At 36.9% G+C, this 19,010-nt stretch overlaps 1 protein-coding gene across 1 annotated transcript in view; it reads right to left on the bottom strand.

The window, feature by feature from the left end:
• Znhit6 (zinc finger, HIT-type containing 6) overlaps positions 1 to 18,781 on the bottom strand; it is a 48,607-nt gene extending 29,826 nt beyond the window's left edge. Inside the window, exons 1-5 of the mRNA XM_013018209.1 lie at positions 18,183 to 18,781; positions 17,268 to 17,333; positions 17,078 to 17,184; positions 16,910 to 16,995; positions 12,123 to 12,226 (exon numbers count right to left, since the gene is read on the bottom strand). Of these exons, the coding sequence (XP_012873663.1) occupies positions 12,123 to 12,226; positions 16,910 to 16,995; positions 17,078 to 17,184; positions 17,268 to 17,333; positions 18,183 to 18,781 (962 nt within the window). The remainder of the gene's footprint in view (positions 1 to 12,122; positions 12,227 to 16,909; positions 16,996 to 17,077; positions 17,185 to 17,267; positions 17,334 to 18,182) is intronic.
• Positions 18,782 to 19,010: the final 229 nt, after the last annotated feature.

The following is a 19,010-nucleotide window of genomic DNA, read 5'->3' on the forward strand; positions in this document are numbered from 1 at the left end:
CTTAAACCAGTCTGAATTCAGCTTTTTATTTCATGCAATATAAAGCATCCTAATTGATATAATGGGTTATTTTTTCTTCTTTCTACGTTTTACCTTTTACATTTACAAGCAAGAGAAAAGAGGGACTGAAACTGTTAAATGTAACATTAGGAAGCACACAGTAATATCTGATGATATTTCAGGAAAAAAAGTATTTAGTTCTAGAGAGAACTACAAGATTTTAGTTTAATTTTTTAAAATTTACCAAATTTGGAAACTGTCCTCAAGGAACAAACGAATGTATGAAATAGCTACATAATTCTCTACTTATATGCAATCTTTTAAAATATATTTCAAGGTGAAAACTCCAAGTCTCTCAAAAATAAATGTAACCATTCCTCATAAAAATTATTTGACTAGGATTAGTACCATGATAACTGTTTTTGGAAGCATGAATACAAAGGATCTGTTTAGTTACTTAGTATGGATTAAAATAAGTAAGATTTCAGAGAATGGAAAGCACAATTTTGCGTCTTACATCATTATGAAAATATTTTGAAAAGTTCCAGTTCTATATTTTACCCTTTAAAAAATTAGTAATACTACCACATGATAACAGGAAAACAGGTTAATTACGTGCTACTGGCTTAAGCAGACAGTATAATAAGAAAATGGATGTAGCAGGTAAAGATTAAAATGAAAAAGAACATTTTGCTTCAAAATAAACTGATAAACAATTCAGCACTCAAAGCAGTGGGTTGAAGGTAAAGGGCATTTGGAAATGGCTGATTAGACTTCAGTGCTCCAAGACTGGGGAACACACAGACATTACTGATGCCAGGAATTCTAGCCTTTCTGTCATGCAAGAGAACATCCTGTATCACCATCACCACCACAACAGCCGCACCATCTACAAAAAACAACTGTCAACTTTAAATGCCAATGAAGCTTCTACTAAAAACACTAGAATATAGAAAGACAGGATATATGCATACCAAAAATAAATGCTGGCATTTGTTTCATATTAACTGTGGAGAAAGTGTACACTTACAGGGACTCAGTTAAAGGAGACAAAATGGGGAATATGATCATGTATACTACCACCACAGATACTTAGGAAATACAGAAGAGGATTTAGAAGGATGAACACTCAGTACATTATTTGGATACACAAAGGTAACTTTTGACATATACTTGGATATGGATCACCTGTACAAACAGCAAGATTGTTTTTGCTCAGTGCATGCTTTTACCTAACTTCCTGACCTCTCTGATGCACCTACTCCTACCTGAGACAGGCACAATTACTGCCACTGTTTCCCTATTACCACAAGGAAACAAGTACAGAAAAATAACTTGCTAAGGAAACTCATTTACACATGTAATAATTTTGCCATATAACATACATTTAGGAAGTATCACTAAATAATCTGTCTTTCAGGAGCAAATAAATGCACAAGATTCATATTATTTTACTTAATGAGAAATATTTAAAATGGTACTTCCAACTTTCTGAAAGGCATCAATTTCAAATTAGGAAACCTATGGAATAAGGAGAGGGTATTAATTTCATGCATAGAAGGGGTATAACATTTGAAAGCTTCAAACCACAAGGCCAGATGAAAACTCAATTTTAGTTACTGACAATTCTGCCTATAACCAATGGAAGTTTCTATGAGTTAGTAATTAGTGTGGGCACATAAGCATGAAAATTCTGAGAGGTTGGTCAGTATGGTAAAAGCATGGTTTAGAAAAATATGCCAACCAAGCAGCAATATAGAAAATTAAGTGAGGCAAAGAAACATCGATGGTAGAAAGAATATTTTGAGATTTCCAACAGTCAAAAAGGAGACAAGAGGAGACCACACAGAATATAGTTAATATTAGACTACACTCAAGGAAAAAGAAAAGGGACATATTCTAGAGGCATAAAATAAGGAAGTGTTTGGGAAAAGATTTGCTAAATTAAAACTGAAGATGATCAAAAAGAGTTTGGTAGCCGGATGCCTGTGGCTTATGCCTATCATCCTACCTACTTGGAAGGCTGAGATCTGAGGATCATATCAAAGTCAGCCCAGGCACAAAGGCTGTGAGATGCTTACCTACAATTAACCACCAAAAAACTGGAAATGGAGCTGTGGCTCAAGTGATAGAGTGCTAGCATTGAGCACAAAAGCTCAGGGACAGCGCCCATGCCCTAACTTTAAGCTCCAGGACTGAAGGGAGGCCTGACTGAAGGAACCATTAAGCTTCTATTCTACCACACTGCTTTTCTAAAGCCTTGCCACTATTCTGAAATTCTTCTTGAGCTGTATCAAAGCACTTATGGCAGATAATGCAGAACTAAACATCTCAACGAATCCACAAGTTTCTACTAAGTACATATTATGTAATTCCTCAAATCTCATGCAAAATCTACTTGTATCATTTCATTTTCCTTTGCTCTTTTCTAAAGCCAAATTGGACTGTAGACATTCACCCACAAGAAGATATTTTAGGAGAAGAATGCAAAGGCACAATGTCTATGAGAACCTGATCATATATTATAAACTTCAGGCAATAAAAAGGAGATTTCTCTTTGCTGCTATTTCTGTTTTCTTTCTTTCCTATCTTGTTCGTTTATCTGTCCTTAGGATTGTAAGGGGGACACAGAAATGGAGGGACAAAATGTGAACAAACACAGCAGTGGCACTCATTAGACAATTATTTTGAAAATGAACTATACAACTTGTGGGTGGGGACAGGAAGGAAAAACTGGTAGGGAGCAAGGGGTGACATTGTCCAAAAAGAAATGCACTCATTACCTGATTTTTTAACTGTAATCCCTTGTATATCATCTTTAAAATAACAATTTTTTAAAATCCACCACTCCAAGCTTCTACAATAAGAAATGTATCACTACACAGCTATTCAAGGAAAAAGGGCTACTGACTTTAATAAAGGAGTTGATGGGTACACTATTGCAATATAATTATAATCTTATAACTTTACTTGAATAAAATGGTACTTTTTAAAAATGTTTAAGTGGTTTGTTATTTCTTTACAAGAGGGACATCTAGTGGCTAGCTTTTACAACAGGACTGGAACTCTTAAATACTGACATTGTTGTGTGATAATTGGTGTATCTTTACTACATACATACATATGTGTGTGTGTGTGTGTGTGTGTGTGTGTGTGTGTGTGTGTGTGTGTGTGTGTGTGTGTGTGTGTGTGTGTGTGTATGTTGCTATTAGGAATTGAACTCAGGGTCTTATACTCTTGATTGGCTTTTAGGCTCACAGCTGGTTGCTCTACCACTTGAGTCATGCCCCCAATCCCAGATTTTTGTTGGTTAATTGGAGATAAGAATCTTCCTGAGCTGGCTCCAAACCCTGATCCTCAGATCTCAGTCTCCTGAGTATCTAGGATTATAGGGATGAAGAAATGGCTCCCTGTTCTTTACTATCTTAATTCTTAATTCTAATATCTTACTACTATAGAGACATACTCAGAAAGCAAAATAATTCCTAGTCAAAAGAATGAATTGAAGCCGTGTGCTGGTGGCTCACGCCTGTAATCCTAGTTACTCAGGAGGCTGAGATCTGAGGATCATGGTTCAAAGCCAGCCCGGGCAGGAAAGTCCGTGAGACTCTTATCTCCAATAAACCACTCGAAAACTGGAAGTGGTGCTGTGGCTCAGGCACCTGGAGCTGAAGAGCACAGGGACAGCGCCCAAGCCCAGAGTTCAAGCCCCATGACTGACAAAAAAAAAAAAAAGAATGAATTGAGAAAATCAGAACTCACAGTTCAAAGCTGACAGTGGGAAAACAGTAGACAGAGGCACTGGGTTGCTCAGGATTGGTGGAGAGAGGGGTTGGAGGTCATATATAGATGAACTTGGGAACAAAATGGTCAAATGGACAAATCTGAGTGCCTACCTGGAGAGTGGTAGTTAATACAAGTCTAAGCTTTAACTTATGCAAATGTAGAGGTAGAGTATACCTAATACAAAAACCTAAAACATACCTAATTCAAAACTTGTTGAGTCATTTTGTACAACTCCATAACTGTAAATAATTATGGTCCCATGAATTTTCTGTAAGAGATACTTTATCTATATTACTAAGTAGAAATTCTGTTCTATTCATTCTTTCAAATGATGTGCATTCCCTCTGCATATGACCTCTGATCGGAACAAGGGACTGAAACAACCTAATAGCCAAGCACTGTCAACACAGTCTCCAGGCTTTCACTGGCAAAATACTAAAACACAATTAAGAGTAGTAGCCAAGGATTTAAAAGATGGAATTTCATGACAGTATTGAAATACTTTATAAACACTAACTCAAAATGTGTATAGAGATACTGCTTAATGCTATAATGACTTTTTATTTATTGTTTAAATAAGTAATGCACACACATGGTCTAAAATTCAAAAAGGTACAAAAAGTCATACAATTACCACTCCTGTCTCTTCACAGGAATGTACTGACCCAAAGTTCTTGTATCTGAAACTTATTCACTAAATTCACATGTTGGTAGTATCTAGAGATGAGACCATGAACATAAGGCCTCCATGATGGCAATAGTGGCTTTATGAGAAGAGAAGACAGATAGGAGCTAGCATACTTCTACTCTTTCACTGTGATACCTTCTACCATGTTAATTAAGGCAGCTAAGATGCCCTCAACAAGAAACCTAGCAGATGCTGGTACCATGATCTTGGACTTTGCAGCCCAAGAAATGAGGCCTAAAATAAACTTCTTTTAAAAATTAGTGTATAGTATTTTATCACTTTCTCTAACCATTGTTACCACTTCACATCAATTAAACTGTGCATTGTTATGAGCAGCCTTAAAAAAAAACTTGTGTTATTCTACTCATCACAGCTGGCATTGAAGGATCCCTTTGTGTGGCATGTCCACACAGTATATGCTATCTGTATGTAAGTCACAGAGTAGCTTTGTACAGTACCTGTGCTTGAGTAATACATATTTAATAATGTTCCCAAGTATATGAGTGGTTATACTGGCAATTTGGATATGCAAAGAGAATTTACAAAATACTTTCTTTAAATAAAAGGTAAAAGTTTTCCATTAAAAGGGAAAAAAGTCATATGCTGAGATTGCTAAGATCTATGGTAAAACTAAATCCATCTGTGATACTATTAAAAAATGAAATCTATGCTAGTTTTGCTCTTGCCTCAAATTGGAAAAGGTATATACCTACAAAGTAAAGTGTTTACTGATATTAATGTTCAATTTTACTGATGCTATTAATCTCTTACAGTACCTAATTTATAAATTGTATATAATATATATAAAGTATATGTGCATGAGAAAAAAAGTAGCGAATATTTGAAATTTCTAGGCCTTTATAGGGAGTATAACTGTATAAGCATATATATGTAAATATTTTTACAAAACATTAGTATGCAATACACATGATTTCTGTATCTATCCTTATTCACTTAATATTTTGGGTAACTATTCCATGTAAGTAAATTAAATTAGGAAGGCATAGTCACTTCGTTTTCTTTGTGTATGGAAAATCCTGCCAAATAAATTCTTAGAAATACAATTGTTAACAAGACCACACTAAAGCTACCAGCATGACTATGTTTATTGCAGCATTATTTACCATAGCTAAGATATGGAACCAACCCAGATGCCCCTTGGTAGATGAATGGATCAAGAAAATGTGGTATATATACACAATGAAATTCTATGCCTCCATCAGAAAGAATGACATTGCCCCATTTGTTAGGAAATGGAAAGACTTGGAAAAAATTGTATTAGTGAAGTAAGCCAGGCCCAAAGAAACATAGGTCCCATGGTTTCCCTTATGTGCAATAACTAGCATATGTCTAAGTCAAGCAGAAAAGGCCAGATAAGTTGGTTAGGGAAATGAACCCTAAGATATGTATTCGAATGTTTTTTTCTTTCATGCGATTGTTTCTAACACATTTATAAGATTATTTCTTTGTTGCTTTGTATGTCCCTCCCCCACAGTATAACCCCTGCTTTTACTGTATTTGATATTGTTATAATTTGTGGAGGGGAAGGGAAAAACAAATCGTTTAACTAGGGATACAAGTCGTTATGTCGAAAATGAACTTTACAACTTTGGTGGGGGGGGGAGGATTGGGTGGAGGGGCGGAGGGAGGATGGGAAGGGATGGGAAGGGGAAACAAAGGAGGCTACAATGCTTGATAAGAAATGTACTCATTATCTTGCCCATGTAATTGTAACCCCTCTGTATAGTATTTTCACAATAAAAAAATTAAAAAAAGAAATACAATTGTTACATAATCAAGTAATTATCATGTCTTCTTGATCTATTTCCTTCCTACTACTAAACTGTACTGAGATGTGCTCAGCTTAAATATTTAGGGCAACACAACAGGAAACATATTTTGAAAATCCTCCTATAGAACACAGTAACAACTTAAGACATATTGAGTTCAGCAATAAGGTAAATTTCTAGAGGCCAAAAGGAAATAAGAACTGAAAACTATAGTCAAAAGTTACTGAGTCCTATGAGGCAAAGTCTATTTAAGCTGGAGATCTCAAATTGATCACAGAAACCAAGGATGAACTAGAAAAAGCCTCTCCCTTAGCATAGAATGGTAAGATGGAACACAGTGCACTAAGAAGAGAGTCATGTTCAATTTTATTGTTGTTGCTTGTCTTTTACAGTACCCAATTTATAAACTAAACTACATCAGAGGAGGGGGAGGAGGAGAAAGTTTCAATTGACAATGCATACCTATTGCTTCCCTAATGTCTGAGATATACCGAGAAATGAAATGTTCTTGACTGGTGCCAATGAGTATCTAACATAAGCAAGTGCATATCATTTCTACATAAAGCCCAGATGGACTTGGGTTTACAGCTGTATTTAAAGAAAAAAACAAGAAAACAAATGTCATAATCAAGAGCCAGGAGAAAAGGCAGAGAGCAGGGTCAAACTTCCAAGAATTTTAGATGCTGGAATTATTTACACAAATAATGTTTTAAATTACTGAAGAAAACACGGGAAGCTTAAAATGAGAAAAAGAAACACAATTTTATCTAAAAAAAAATCAGATAAATTTGCTGGATATGAAAAAACTAAGTAAAAAGCAGACAAACATTATAAAGAAACTGAAAAATTCCAAAGACAAGAGGATCAAGGTATAGATCAGATGAAAGAAAGAAAGAAAGTAAGGAAGAAAGGAAAGAAAGAGAGAGAGAGAGGAAGAGAGAGAGGGAGAGAAGGAGAGAGGAAGGAAGGAAGGAAGGGAGGAGATAGAGAAAGAGAAAGAAAGAAAAAGAAAGAGAGAGAAAGAAAGAAAGCTATCTAAAATAATAGTGCTCTCAACAGTGGCACAAGAAATGAGAAGACAGTGGAATACACAATAAATGTCCTATACAGCTAAATTATTATTCAAAAGATTAAAGCCAGATATATAGTGGTTCATGCCTGTAACTCCAACATTTGAGATGTTAAGGCATAAAAATCCTAAGTTCAAGACCAGACTGAGGTGCGTAGTAAGATCTTGTCTCAACTTGTCCACATCCTCAGCAGAGTAATAGTGAGCTGTATGACTTCATATACATGAAACTTTCCATATATTAAAACAGGCAAAACACATCTTGGGGTAGGAGTGTATGTATTAGAACAGGATGCCTTTAGAGACAAGAGGAGGCTAACTAGTAAAAACGTGGTATACAGTAATGTTCTATATATTCAGAAACAAATATATACAAAAGTATATATTTGTAATATATATTATATACTATGTTATTATATATATTATATATATAAAATATATATTTGTAAAAACTCAAAAGAAATGTGGCTGGAGACGTGGCTCAGTGGTAGAAGCCATGAATTGATTCTTAGACACATATACACATGCCAGAAACAAAAACAAAACCCCTCAATAAACACACATTTAAGATTTGTGCATTTCAAAGAATATACATTTTACTACACTGAAAGGAAAAAACTGCTAATTACATGCAAACAGTTAATGATGCTGAAATAAGCTAAGTTTGTATAAGACTGAAAAAATCTATACATATTATATATATATATATATATATTTTTTTTTTTTTTTTTTTATGGTCATAGAGCCTGAACTCTGGGCCTGTGTGCTGTCTCTCAGCTCTTCAAGGCTAGTGCCCTAACACTTGAGTAACAGTACCACCTCAGGCTTTTTTTTTCTGATTATGTGGTGCTGAGGAATCGAACTCAGGGTCTCATGCATGTGAGGCAAGCACTCTACCACTAAGCCAACTTCCCAGATCCTACATTATAATTTTCTAATCTCTGAAACTGAAAGTTTGTGAACTGTTAGCAGTAAACCTGAGCCAGTTTACAGCCATTATTTAACCATTCTATCAGGTGGATTATGTTTGGCCTATGAGTTGTATAAGGCCCTCAAAAATCATTTTCGTAAATAATAAAATAGACACTTAAATTATACTTCTGGTATGCTTTTGTGTGTGTGTGTGTGTGTGTGTGTGTGTGTGTGTGTGTGTGTGTGTGTGCCAGTCCTGGGGCTTGAACTCAGGGACTAGGTGCTGTTCCTGAGTCCCTGAGCCTCTTAGTGCTCAAGGCTATCCTACCACTTGAGCCACAGCACCACTTCGGGTTTTTCTGTTTATGTGGTAACTGAGGAAATGAACCCAGGGCCTCATGCATGCTAGGCAAGTACTCTACCACTAAGCCACTTGCCCAGACCTTGATATGCACCTTAGCTTCCTTGGCCAACTACTTGTACTAATTTTGTGGCCTTTGGATGATGTTATAAATACCCAAATGGCCCTTGACAGAAAAAAGGTTCCCTGTGCTATTAATACAATGTCACTATTTGAAGGATACACTGTGGAAACAATACTGCTTCTTATGTAATATTTGTATCGTATTCCCAACAATTTTGTACAGGAGAATGTAATACCTGGATAGTCATTGTACATTATTTACTATGAGTTATGTATATATAATCTTCTCTATACCCAATTAAGTTAAATCTTGCCTGAGACTATCTAATATATCTCAAATGATAGTGGCAATAAGCAAATTCAAGTTTATTTGAGCCAAAGCCTTAACAATCTTTCAAAGTTAACTGAAAAAAAAAAAACTTAGTCTTTAAAACATAATACTGGACAGCAAGAAGCTGAACAGAATTCTTCGAAAAGATTTAGCATTCCCTTTTTTCATCCCCACTACAGTCATTTAAAACTGTTGATCTTTTTTCTTTTGTTTTTTATTAACCAACGTCTATGCTGCTGGGGTTGGATTTCAACTCACAATCCTCTTGACTCTGCATCCTGTGCTGGGACTTTAAGAGTGTACCACCACACCTGGCTAAAAGCTAGATCATTTTCATGTGAATGACTGAGAAAATACAGGAATATCAAGCAAGGTACTTCTCAATGGCATTTTTCACTTGTTTTTCCTATAGTTGCTATATGGGACCTTATGTACTTGCTTATTATGTACTTTCTTTAGCAATCAAAATTTCTTGCAATCCTGATTTTGACTCTATTTGACTCAAGAAAAGATTATAACTATAAATTCAATGAATATGTCTGCGGTGTTTACCTAAATGGTAGTTGTCTAAAAGTAGTTGTCCTCAGAGGCCAGTTGGCACTGACAAGGCACATTTTGTTAGAACAGAGGATGTTCAGAGATGTTTATGTTACAAACATCTAGTTGATAATGACTAAAATGCACTAAAGTGCACATGACTGAGACTTGTAACTTATCTAGCTCAAATGTCAACAGCAACAAGATCAGAATCTCTAACCTAAATCAGTGATGAAAATGTCAAATAAGAATGACCAAAGTACTGGAACATATTGGAGAGATATCCAAGCTATTAATCAACTAACAAGCAACATTCTTTAAATATGGTTTCATTAGCTGAGAACTCACCTTAAAATTCAGTATTTGAATAGAGGCATTTAAAATTTCATTAGTTAGATTTAATAATCAATCCATTTCCCATTTAAGAATAAGAATGGGGGGCTGGGAAGGTGGCTCAGTGGTAGAGCGCTTGCCTTGCATGCCTGAGGCCCTGGGTTTGATTCTTCAGCACCACATATGCAAAAAGAAAAAAGCCAGAAGTGGTGCTGTGGCTCAAGTGGTAGAGTGCTAACCTTGAGCTGAAGAGCTGAGGGACAGCGCCCAGGCCCAGAGTTCAGGCCCCATGACTGGACTCCCCCAAAAAAACAAAAAACAAGAATAAGAATGGGCAATTTACACAACAAACAAATGAACCAGCAATTCAGTTATATAGATGAGAATTTTCACTGAACTATCTCACACAATGGTTTTATGAATGAAAGGTCACCTTACCACTGGGAATGAATTAAGTCAAATTTTACATCTGAATTTTAAAATAACACCTAAAACACATAAATAATTTCATCATAGTAGCAATCAAATACAACTATTTTAAGCAAATAACCATATTTACTTATCAAATTAGTAACAATTATTTTTTAAGAGATTCTCAGGGATAGTGAAGAGATGAACAGGCATTCCTAAGCACTATAGATGAAAATGAAACTTCTTTGAACTGAGAATTATTATTACTATTTCCACTTTATAGATACAGAAATTGAAACGCAAAGCAGGTAGCTCAATATCTCTTTCTAGGAAGACAGCCTGGTTTTAGTTTATGATAAACCTATATTTCACTATCTCTGTTATATAGAATTTTTAAAAACAGTGCAAGTATGACTAAACAGACACTCTTATGAAGTAACATTTAACCTGGGTAGTTATGTCATTTTTTTTTTTTTTACTTTCACTCACATTTAATACTGTTTTTACCTTATTAAATCAAAACAGTAGAAGTATAAGAAGAAGGATACCTGAAATAGCATCAGTGGTCACATCTGCATAGTAGAATTAAAGGTGCTATTTTTCCTTAAAGTTGAGATATGAATGTGTATTTGCAAGCTACTATTTATTGATTCTCTCCCACACAGTACTTACTATCTAGATAAATTAATACACCAAAGATCACAACTCCACAAGGCAACTGTCACTGTTTCACTTTGCAGATGTGAAGTAACTTAAGAAATGGATCCTCATGCCTACTACGTATTGTGTTGCTAATGGTCTCAAAGAGAAAAAACAGAAAATACAACAACCTTAAGTCTCCGAAAATTATAATACCTAATACAATATAAATGTTGTATAAATAGATATGCTGAATTGCTAGGGAATGAGTGAAAAAAAAAAGTCTATATATTCAGTACTCAGTAGAGGTTCCCCCTCCTACTATTTCTAATTTGTGGGTAACTGAATCTGCAGATATGGAATGTACAGATACAGTAGGCCTAGAAGACTGACTGTACTTTGGAATCCTATTTCCTCTGTACTCTTAGGACTTTTCTAACTCACTTTGAGAAAGTAGCTAACTATTTCTACTCAAAGCTTCATTACTAGAGCAACTGTTTTCAAAGTCTCCTCCATCTTGATAGCCAGCTTTTGAGTAACCAGCTTTTGAGTACAGTCTTATTCAGAGCTCCATGTAGAAATGATCACAAAAGCCTCTGTTTGAAATACTAGCATTTCTGCTTTGACTTACCACTTTGTCCCTGAAATACTTTCTTGGCACGAATGTTCCTCAGGCAATTAGCATAACTGAAGCTATTGAAAATGTATTACATTAGCTAGGTGCCAATGACTCAAGCCTGTAATCCTAGCTACTCAGGAGGCTGATATGAGGATTTCAGTTTGAAGCCAGCCCAGGCTGAAAAGTCTGTGAGACTCTTTAACTTATAATTAACCAAAAAAAAAGCTAGAAGGAAGTAGAAGTGTAGTTCAGTGGTAGCCTACCAGCCTTGATTAAAAAAGCTAAGAGATAGAGCCCAGGCCCTCAGTTCAAGCACCAAAACAAAGAAGTATATCAAACTCCTACCCAGGCCTAAAGAAATTAAGTCACAGAATATTTACTAGATGCTGAAGTAATGGGTTATGCACATTAACGTTTGAGAAGCTTCCTTGTCACATGCTCTAATTTTTATCAGTCATGTGATATGTTATTTAAGCAGTTATCTTTTCATTCAATAATAGTTTACAAATCACACTTTAGGTAGCAATGTTGTAAGGCAAACCAAACCAGGACACCTGATAAAATACAGAAGTTTAAAACCTACCTTACATCAAAGTATGTTGAATTCTCTTTCCTTTTGGTGAATCCATTGGGAAGAAGTTTTAAGTTAATACCTTGTCTTCGGGCACGATTTTTCATAAAAAACATCTAATCAAAGACCAAAACAGATAAATTACCAAGTGCTTTACGTGTCAAAAGTGAGAAAACTATGTACAAAAATAATTAAGATTCACTTAGGTTTCACAAATGGCTATAAGCAGAATCGAATTCAATCTTCACAATCAGGCACTACCATTATCCTCATTTTTGCAATATGAATGAAATTTCAAATCATTACTATCTCTGAGAATCTATATTCAAATGTAGGTCCGCCAAATTCTAGAGCCTATGCTCTTCGCCATAGTCTTCAGAAAATCTCATTGAGGCATTTTTTCCTGATGATTTTATACCATAGGAAGCTGAATCTATTCCTGACTTGTTCATTAGACAGGCAGCTTACTCAAAGGAGCAGCCCAGTGTAAGACTAATTTGAGTAGCCATTTTTGTGGGACAGTACAAAATGAGGTGTTGAAACAACTGACTGTAACATTTTACTCCACTGAAAACCTGGGTTGGTTAAGATTATTCCAATTCCAGAGTTACAAAGGAAGTAACATTTTTTATTAAGCCACAAAGAAAAAACTCAATAAAAAACAAAGCATAAATCAAGTTTCTAAACAAGTGGGGGAATAACCATGTGTGTATTTCAAAAATTCCCTTAAAAGCGCTTAGGAGCTGGCAATGAAAACTCAGATAATTAAGCAAATCAATGAAAGCCATTGCAGTAAACACAGTGACAGTATTTCCTGGCAAATACAGGCTCTGCTTTTCACTATCTTCCTCAATAAGAAAGTCAAATCAAGAACCAGGAATCTACTAGGATTCAGAGAACATACCCTGAGGACAAGGGTAAACCACAGATATTAGTACACATGTATTATTGACTGGTACGTATTAGTACACATGTATTATTGACTGGTACGGGTGAAAACAAACAAAAAACTGTTAGAAGACAGGTACAGTGGCTCATGTTATCCCAGGTCCCAGGAAGGCAGATAGTAAAAGGCATGTAGTTCAAGGCCAGATTTGGCAAAAACCAAGATCCCATTTCAACAAGTAAGTGGGGCATTATGTTTAGAGATCCTAGCTACACAGGAAGGAGGATTGCGGTATGACACAGGTCCCAGGCAAAAACATGGGATTCTATCAGAAAAAAATTTAAAACAAAACACTAGAGGTGTGGCTCAAGTGTAAAGAGGGCCTGTAGTCCAAATCCCAGTATCACAAAAAAAGATTAGAAATTGTTCATAGTTGGCCATAGTTCATAGAAATTGTTCATAGAAATTGGCCATAGTTCAGTCCTTACTCAGATTTATAAAAATAAAAATCTGCTGGGAGAGCGAGGGAATGGGTGACATTGTCCAAAAAGAAATGTACTGACTTATGTAACTGGAATCCCTCTGTATATCACCTTTATAATAACAAAAAAAAATTAAAATAAAACAAAAGCCAGCTAGTTTGGTCATGGAATTGGAAACCTTCAATTTGGCTTAAGATAGAGTCAAATTTGCAATGTTCCTAAGTACCTAGTAAAAGAAATAAAATAGTCCCTAAAAGAAGATGTTTGTCCCTGTTTTCCAAATAACTCTAATGAATAGCACTTTAAGGATTAAAAAATAATACTCAATAAAAAGTAAAAAAAGCATAATACAAGGCATTGTGGACAAAAGCAAATAAAGTAGTAGAGTCTCTAAATATTTAGAAACTGGTATTTATAAAATAATTCAGCATAATTTAAAAAGAAACACTTTGACAATATCTGCAGTGCAGAACCAAAAAACAAAAAAATTGCTAAAGTAATATTACAAAAAACAGAGCCACAGGTGGCTCACACAAGTAATCCTAAATACTCAGGAGGCTGAGAATCAAGGTTCATAGCCAGCCCAGGCAGGAAAGTCCATGAGACTCTTCAAAATAAACTACTCAAAAAAAACTGGGAATGGGGCTGTGGCTCAAATGGTAGAGGGCTAGCCTTAAGCAAAAGAAGTGCAGAGACAGCAACCAGGCACAGAGTTCAAGCCCCAGCATCAAAAAAAAAGGTTAGAAGAATGATCCTATAGTACTGCCACAAAATTTAATTGTAAAGCTAGGAAGACCTGAGCAGTATTTAATATTTTTTATTAATAAGCTAGTTTTAGAAGAACTAAAGGAATATTTTAATAAAAATGGATTGGGAATTTCCCACAATTGAAGACACTCCAGATTCAAGAAACCTAAAACAAATACAACAAACATAATTACAAAGAAATTTCCACTGTCACATGATAGCAAAAATGCAGAATGCCGAAAGTAGATAAACAATAAGTCAGGAAAAGTTAGATGTGGTGGTACATATCTTTAATCCCAGAACAGAGAGGAGAAAGCAAAAGAATTTTAGTTCAAAGCCAGCCTGGGCTACATGGCAGGACTTTGGCTTAAAGAAACTAAAACAAAAAATTAGGGTCAGAGAAAAAGCTACTTAACTCCAAAAATGTTATTTGGGCTGGGCACCAGGCTCACACATCCTAGCTTCTCAGGAGATCTGAGGCTTATGGTTCAAAGTCAGTGTGGGCAAGAAAATCCTTGAGACTCTTCTCCAATTAACTGCCTAACATAAGCTGGAAGTAGAGTTGTGGCTCAAGTGGTAGAGCTCTAGCCTTGACTAAAAAAGCTCAGGGACAACCCCAAGCTGTAAATTCAAGCTCAGACCAGAATAAAATAAACAAATAAAAAATTAATAATGACACGACTTTACAACAATGACAATGATACCCAGCAAACATATAATTTTGAATTCAACACTCTATAATTAGAAGAAAATCGTTGAAACATGAAGATGAAATAAATACAAGTTCAAAGACTGAGACAGTAATCTAAGAGTTGTCTACTATCAGTCTCCTCCAAATAATAAAGATATCCTTAAAAAAAATTCCCAGTTGGAAGGTCTGAGATGATGACAGAAGGAACAGAGAGTACAAATTTTCAATTTTTTTTTGTTATTGTTGAAAATCCTAGGTCCATGAACACAGAATTGAAAAACCATGATACCAAGTCCTAAGACAAAAAACTAGACAAATCAGAATCAGCCAGGTACAAAAAAGGATCAGAAGGAATTCCTGTGACATGGAAATGTTCTCATTCTAGACCTCAGTGGTAGTTACATAGACATTAAATACATAATTAAGCATTATACTACATTTCCATTTTTATGTCTTGTTCACATGCTGGTTATATTTTACAATAAAATTAAAATATAATTTCTCTTTAGTTAGAATTTTAATTATGCTTAATTTAATTTAACCTCAAGAAAATTAAAAGCTGACACATGATAATTCTTTTGATGTATAACAGTAATACCAATAAAATACAGTGTTCAAAGGGTGTCAAATTCTGAAACTCCAACAATGGTCTCTGAAAAGCGAACATAATTCTGATGTGACTTAATCACAATACTGAAGAATCTTTACAACTAGAATAATTCTAATTATAAAATATTTCAAGCATGTAAGTTTAGCAAAATTCTTAAAGAATGAAAATGGGATTAAGAGTTGAGAATTAAGTATATAAGAAGAGTATATTAGGCTTTGCCTACAAAACTAAAATCTAATCACTTCCCAATTCTTCTCTCCTTTCCCCTTTCCCTCCTTCTTCTTTTTCTTCTACTCCTCCTTCTCCCTCCTCTTCGTTCTTTGCAAACTTGGGGCTTGAATTTGGTGCCTCTAGAACTGTAAGACTTGAGCCACAGCCTCAGTCCCAGGAACAAAGTTCCACCTTCCAAGTACCTGGGATTACAAACATGAACCAACACATCCAGCCCACTTTCCAATTATATCTAACAGTAGACCCAAGTCATATTCATCTCTTACAGGGATTAAAGCATACAGTGGCTTTTCAACTGTTCTCCCTGTTTCTAATTTTCCACTCTTGCCTTCCTAACGTAGACAAAACAGCAAAAGTTTGCCTTAAAAAGTAAACACAGTTAAAACTCTCCTGTGGTTTATGTTTACTTAAAAGACATAAAACTTTTTACTGTTTTCTCTCATTTCAAGCTCAACATTCTCTTCCTCACTTGCTATGCTTGTCACTCTGCCCTAATTTATTTGTAAACACACCAACCTTGTTCCTAACTCAGGTCTTTACTTTTTACTTTTCTCTACCTTGAAGTTCTCCAAATGTTCAAGGGACTGTTTCTGCTCATTGAGATGATCGCAAAGAAGCTTCTTCTGACCACTAAATGAAAAGAATATCCTAAACCTCCTCATAGCAGACACCATTTCTATTCTCATACTGTCCAGCACATTCTTGGCTTTCTATATACGCTTTAGTTGAACTTACATTTATTCTTCTAAACACCTCTGTCTCTCTCACAGTACAAATCAAACTCCATGAGACTAAAGACTTTGTTTTGGTCTTTTTTTTTTTTTGGCCAGTCCTAGGGCTTGAGCTCAGGGCCTGGGCACTGTCCCTGAGCTTCTTTTGCTCAAGGCTAACACTATACCGCTTGAGCCACAAGACCCCTTCCAGCATTCTTTGTGTATGTGGTACTGAGGAATCGAACCCAGGACTTCATGCATGCTAAGCAAACACCCTACCACTACACCACATTTCCAGCCCTGTTTTGGTCACTTTTGAATGACTAATAACTAGCCCTAGAACATGGTGACCACTTAGCATATTTGTTAAATGAACAATAACAGAGAATCTAATTGATTTTAAGAGATTCTAATGGAAGTTATTCCAAAAAATACTTACATGCTTATTGCTTGTTGGTCTCTTCAAGAAAACATCTCTAGAAATATGGTCTGCTGTTCTTGCCACATCTTCCAAAAATCGGTAATCTATAAATTTCAGAACAGACAAATAAGCAAGTGACATATACTACTGTCCAAAATGCATTTATCTGTATATAAAATGGCTTACCACTCAGGAGATTCATTTCAGTAAACTGCTGTATTGAAACATAAGCAGTCTTATCCCGAACTCCATTACACATCAGTTCTGCTTTGTGTTTCTTTACACAGGACAAACTGAAGAAACAAAGAAGTACTTTATATTTTGAAGTAAGTAAGGTATAGATATTAAGTCATAAGGTGAGAAGTTACATATATACCTGCAGGAATATCGCATACAACGTGGACATCTGTACTTTGCTTCTTCTGTACCACAAGTTTCACACCTATAAAAGCCCACAAGTAACTTAATAAATTAAGAAATATTAATTCTACTTGTCTGTTTACAAACTTGGGATGCTGATTCAATTACTTTTTGTAATATACTGTGTGAATTTACATAGTGAATAAAGTATGTAAAGCAACTGATAGACATTGTGTGAAACAATCTGACTACATTTATACGATTGTCAGCGATACATGATTACAAAAGCACATACTTAACTTCAAAAAAGAGCATAGGATCTAAACAAACTATAAAATAGCAGTAGCATCTTTTCCCCTTTTTGAATTCCACACCTAACCTACCATGGGCATCAAAATACTTTAGAAATGCATTATTACCCACCATATGTCCCCAACTGCTCTTTTGCGACCTTGGGATACTGATAACAAAATGATTTGGTTTAACATGTTCTAGACAGTAATATTCCTAAGAATCTGCCCACAAATCAATCGTCGATGTTACTACAGGATCACACACTCAGAAAATTAAACTAAGTGCAATAGTTGAAGTGAATTTTGTTTAATTTTAACTCAAACCACTTGCTCGTGGTTGGTTTTTATGAACGTTTCCTCATCTCTGTGCTTTTTCACAAGAATACTGAGTCATAAGCATACAAGTTAGTGAAGTCTGGTTCCACAGACTTCAGTTTCTACCTTGACCTCTTGAACAGAACCACTTCACATTATTTTTCACTCCATTTGTTATCTCCAGTTACCTTCCACCTTTCCCCACCTCTCCTAGATTCCAATCAAGAATCCAGAGGGTCCTCGGCGTGTGTGGACTTTACTCCATCTCCTTAAGTTGGCTCCCTCCACTCATCCCCCCCCCCCCGGTGTTCTCCCTGCCCTACCTGGCCGTGGCCAGCTTCCGCTTGCAGCCCACTGGCAGATTCAGAGGAGGCTCCACTTTTACTTTCGCATCATCCATCACTTCGGTCTTGGGGAAGTCCTCCTCTTCCTTTAGGTGCACCCCATCCCCCAGCTGCTCCTCCTTTATGTTCGGAGCCGCCCACGTCTCCTCCCGCTTCACCTCCAAGGTCTCCTCCTTCACGTCTGTCCAGCCCACGACCTCGTCCTTCACCGGCACTTTCTCTTCCTTGACCTCCGGTTCTTCCATTGTCTCTTCTTTCACCACAAAACTGCTCTCCCCGTCGTGCTTCACCGCCAGTGCCCCTGGTTTCTCATCCTCCACCTCCTGCTTGACCCACTGGCTGTCCGGCCAGTCCATCGCTTCTTGCTTCACAACCGCCAAATCCACGCTGCACTCCTCGGCCGCCTCGGCTCTGCCCCCCGCCGCCGGCCCAGTCCCCTCCGCTCCCGCGCCGGCCTCCGGCCTCCCCGCTGCCCCCCAGGCTCCCTCCCCGTCAGACCCGCGGCCGCGCCGCGCCCCCTCGGCCACCCCGCGGACGCTTCCCCCGGCCTCCCCTCCATGCCCCCCAGCCAGCTCCATCGGCTAACGACCCGAAATCCACGCTGTCACGCGGTCCTTCCGTGAGGGAGAATCGCGGCCCGGCCCGCCGGCGGCAACACGTGTGTACCGCCGCAGCCACCAGCGAGCAGCGTCCCTCACCGCGGCCACCGCCAAGCAGAGCTGCCGTGCGGCGTCGCTTTACGGCGGACACGCGGAGTTCTTTACGGCTCGGCTTCAGGCGCGAGGGCACGCCCACTGTGCTCCCGCC

The sequence above is a fragment of the Dipodomys ordii genome, unplaced genomic scaffold (assembly GCF_000151885.1).
Source record: "Dipodomys ordii isolate 6190 unplaced genomic scaffold, Dord_2.0 Scaffold39, whole genome shotgun sequence".
Lineage (NCBI taxonomy): Eukaryota > Metazoa > Chordata > Mammalia > Rodentia > Heteromyidae > Dipodomys > Dipodomys ordii.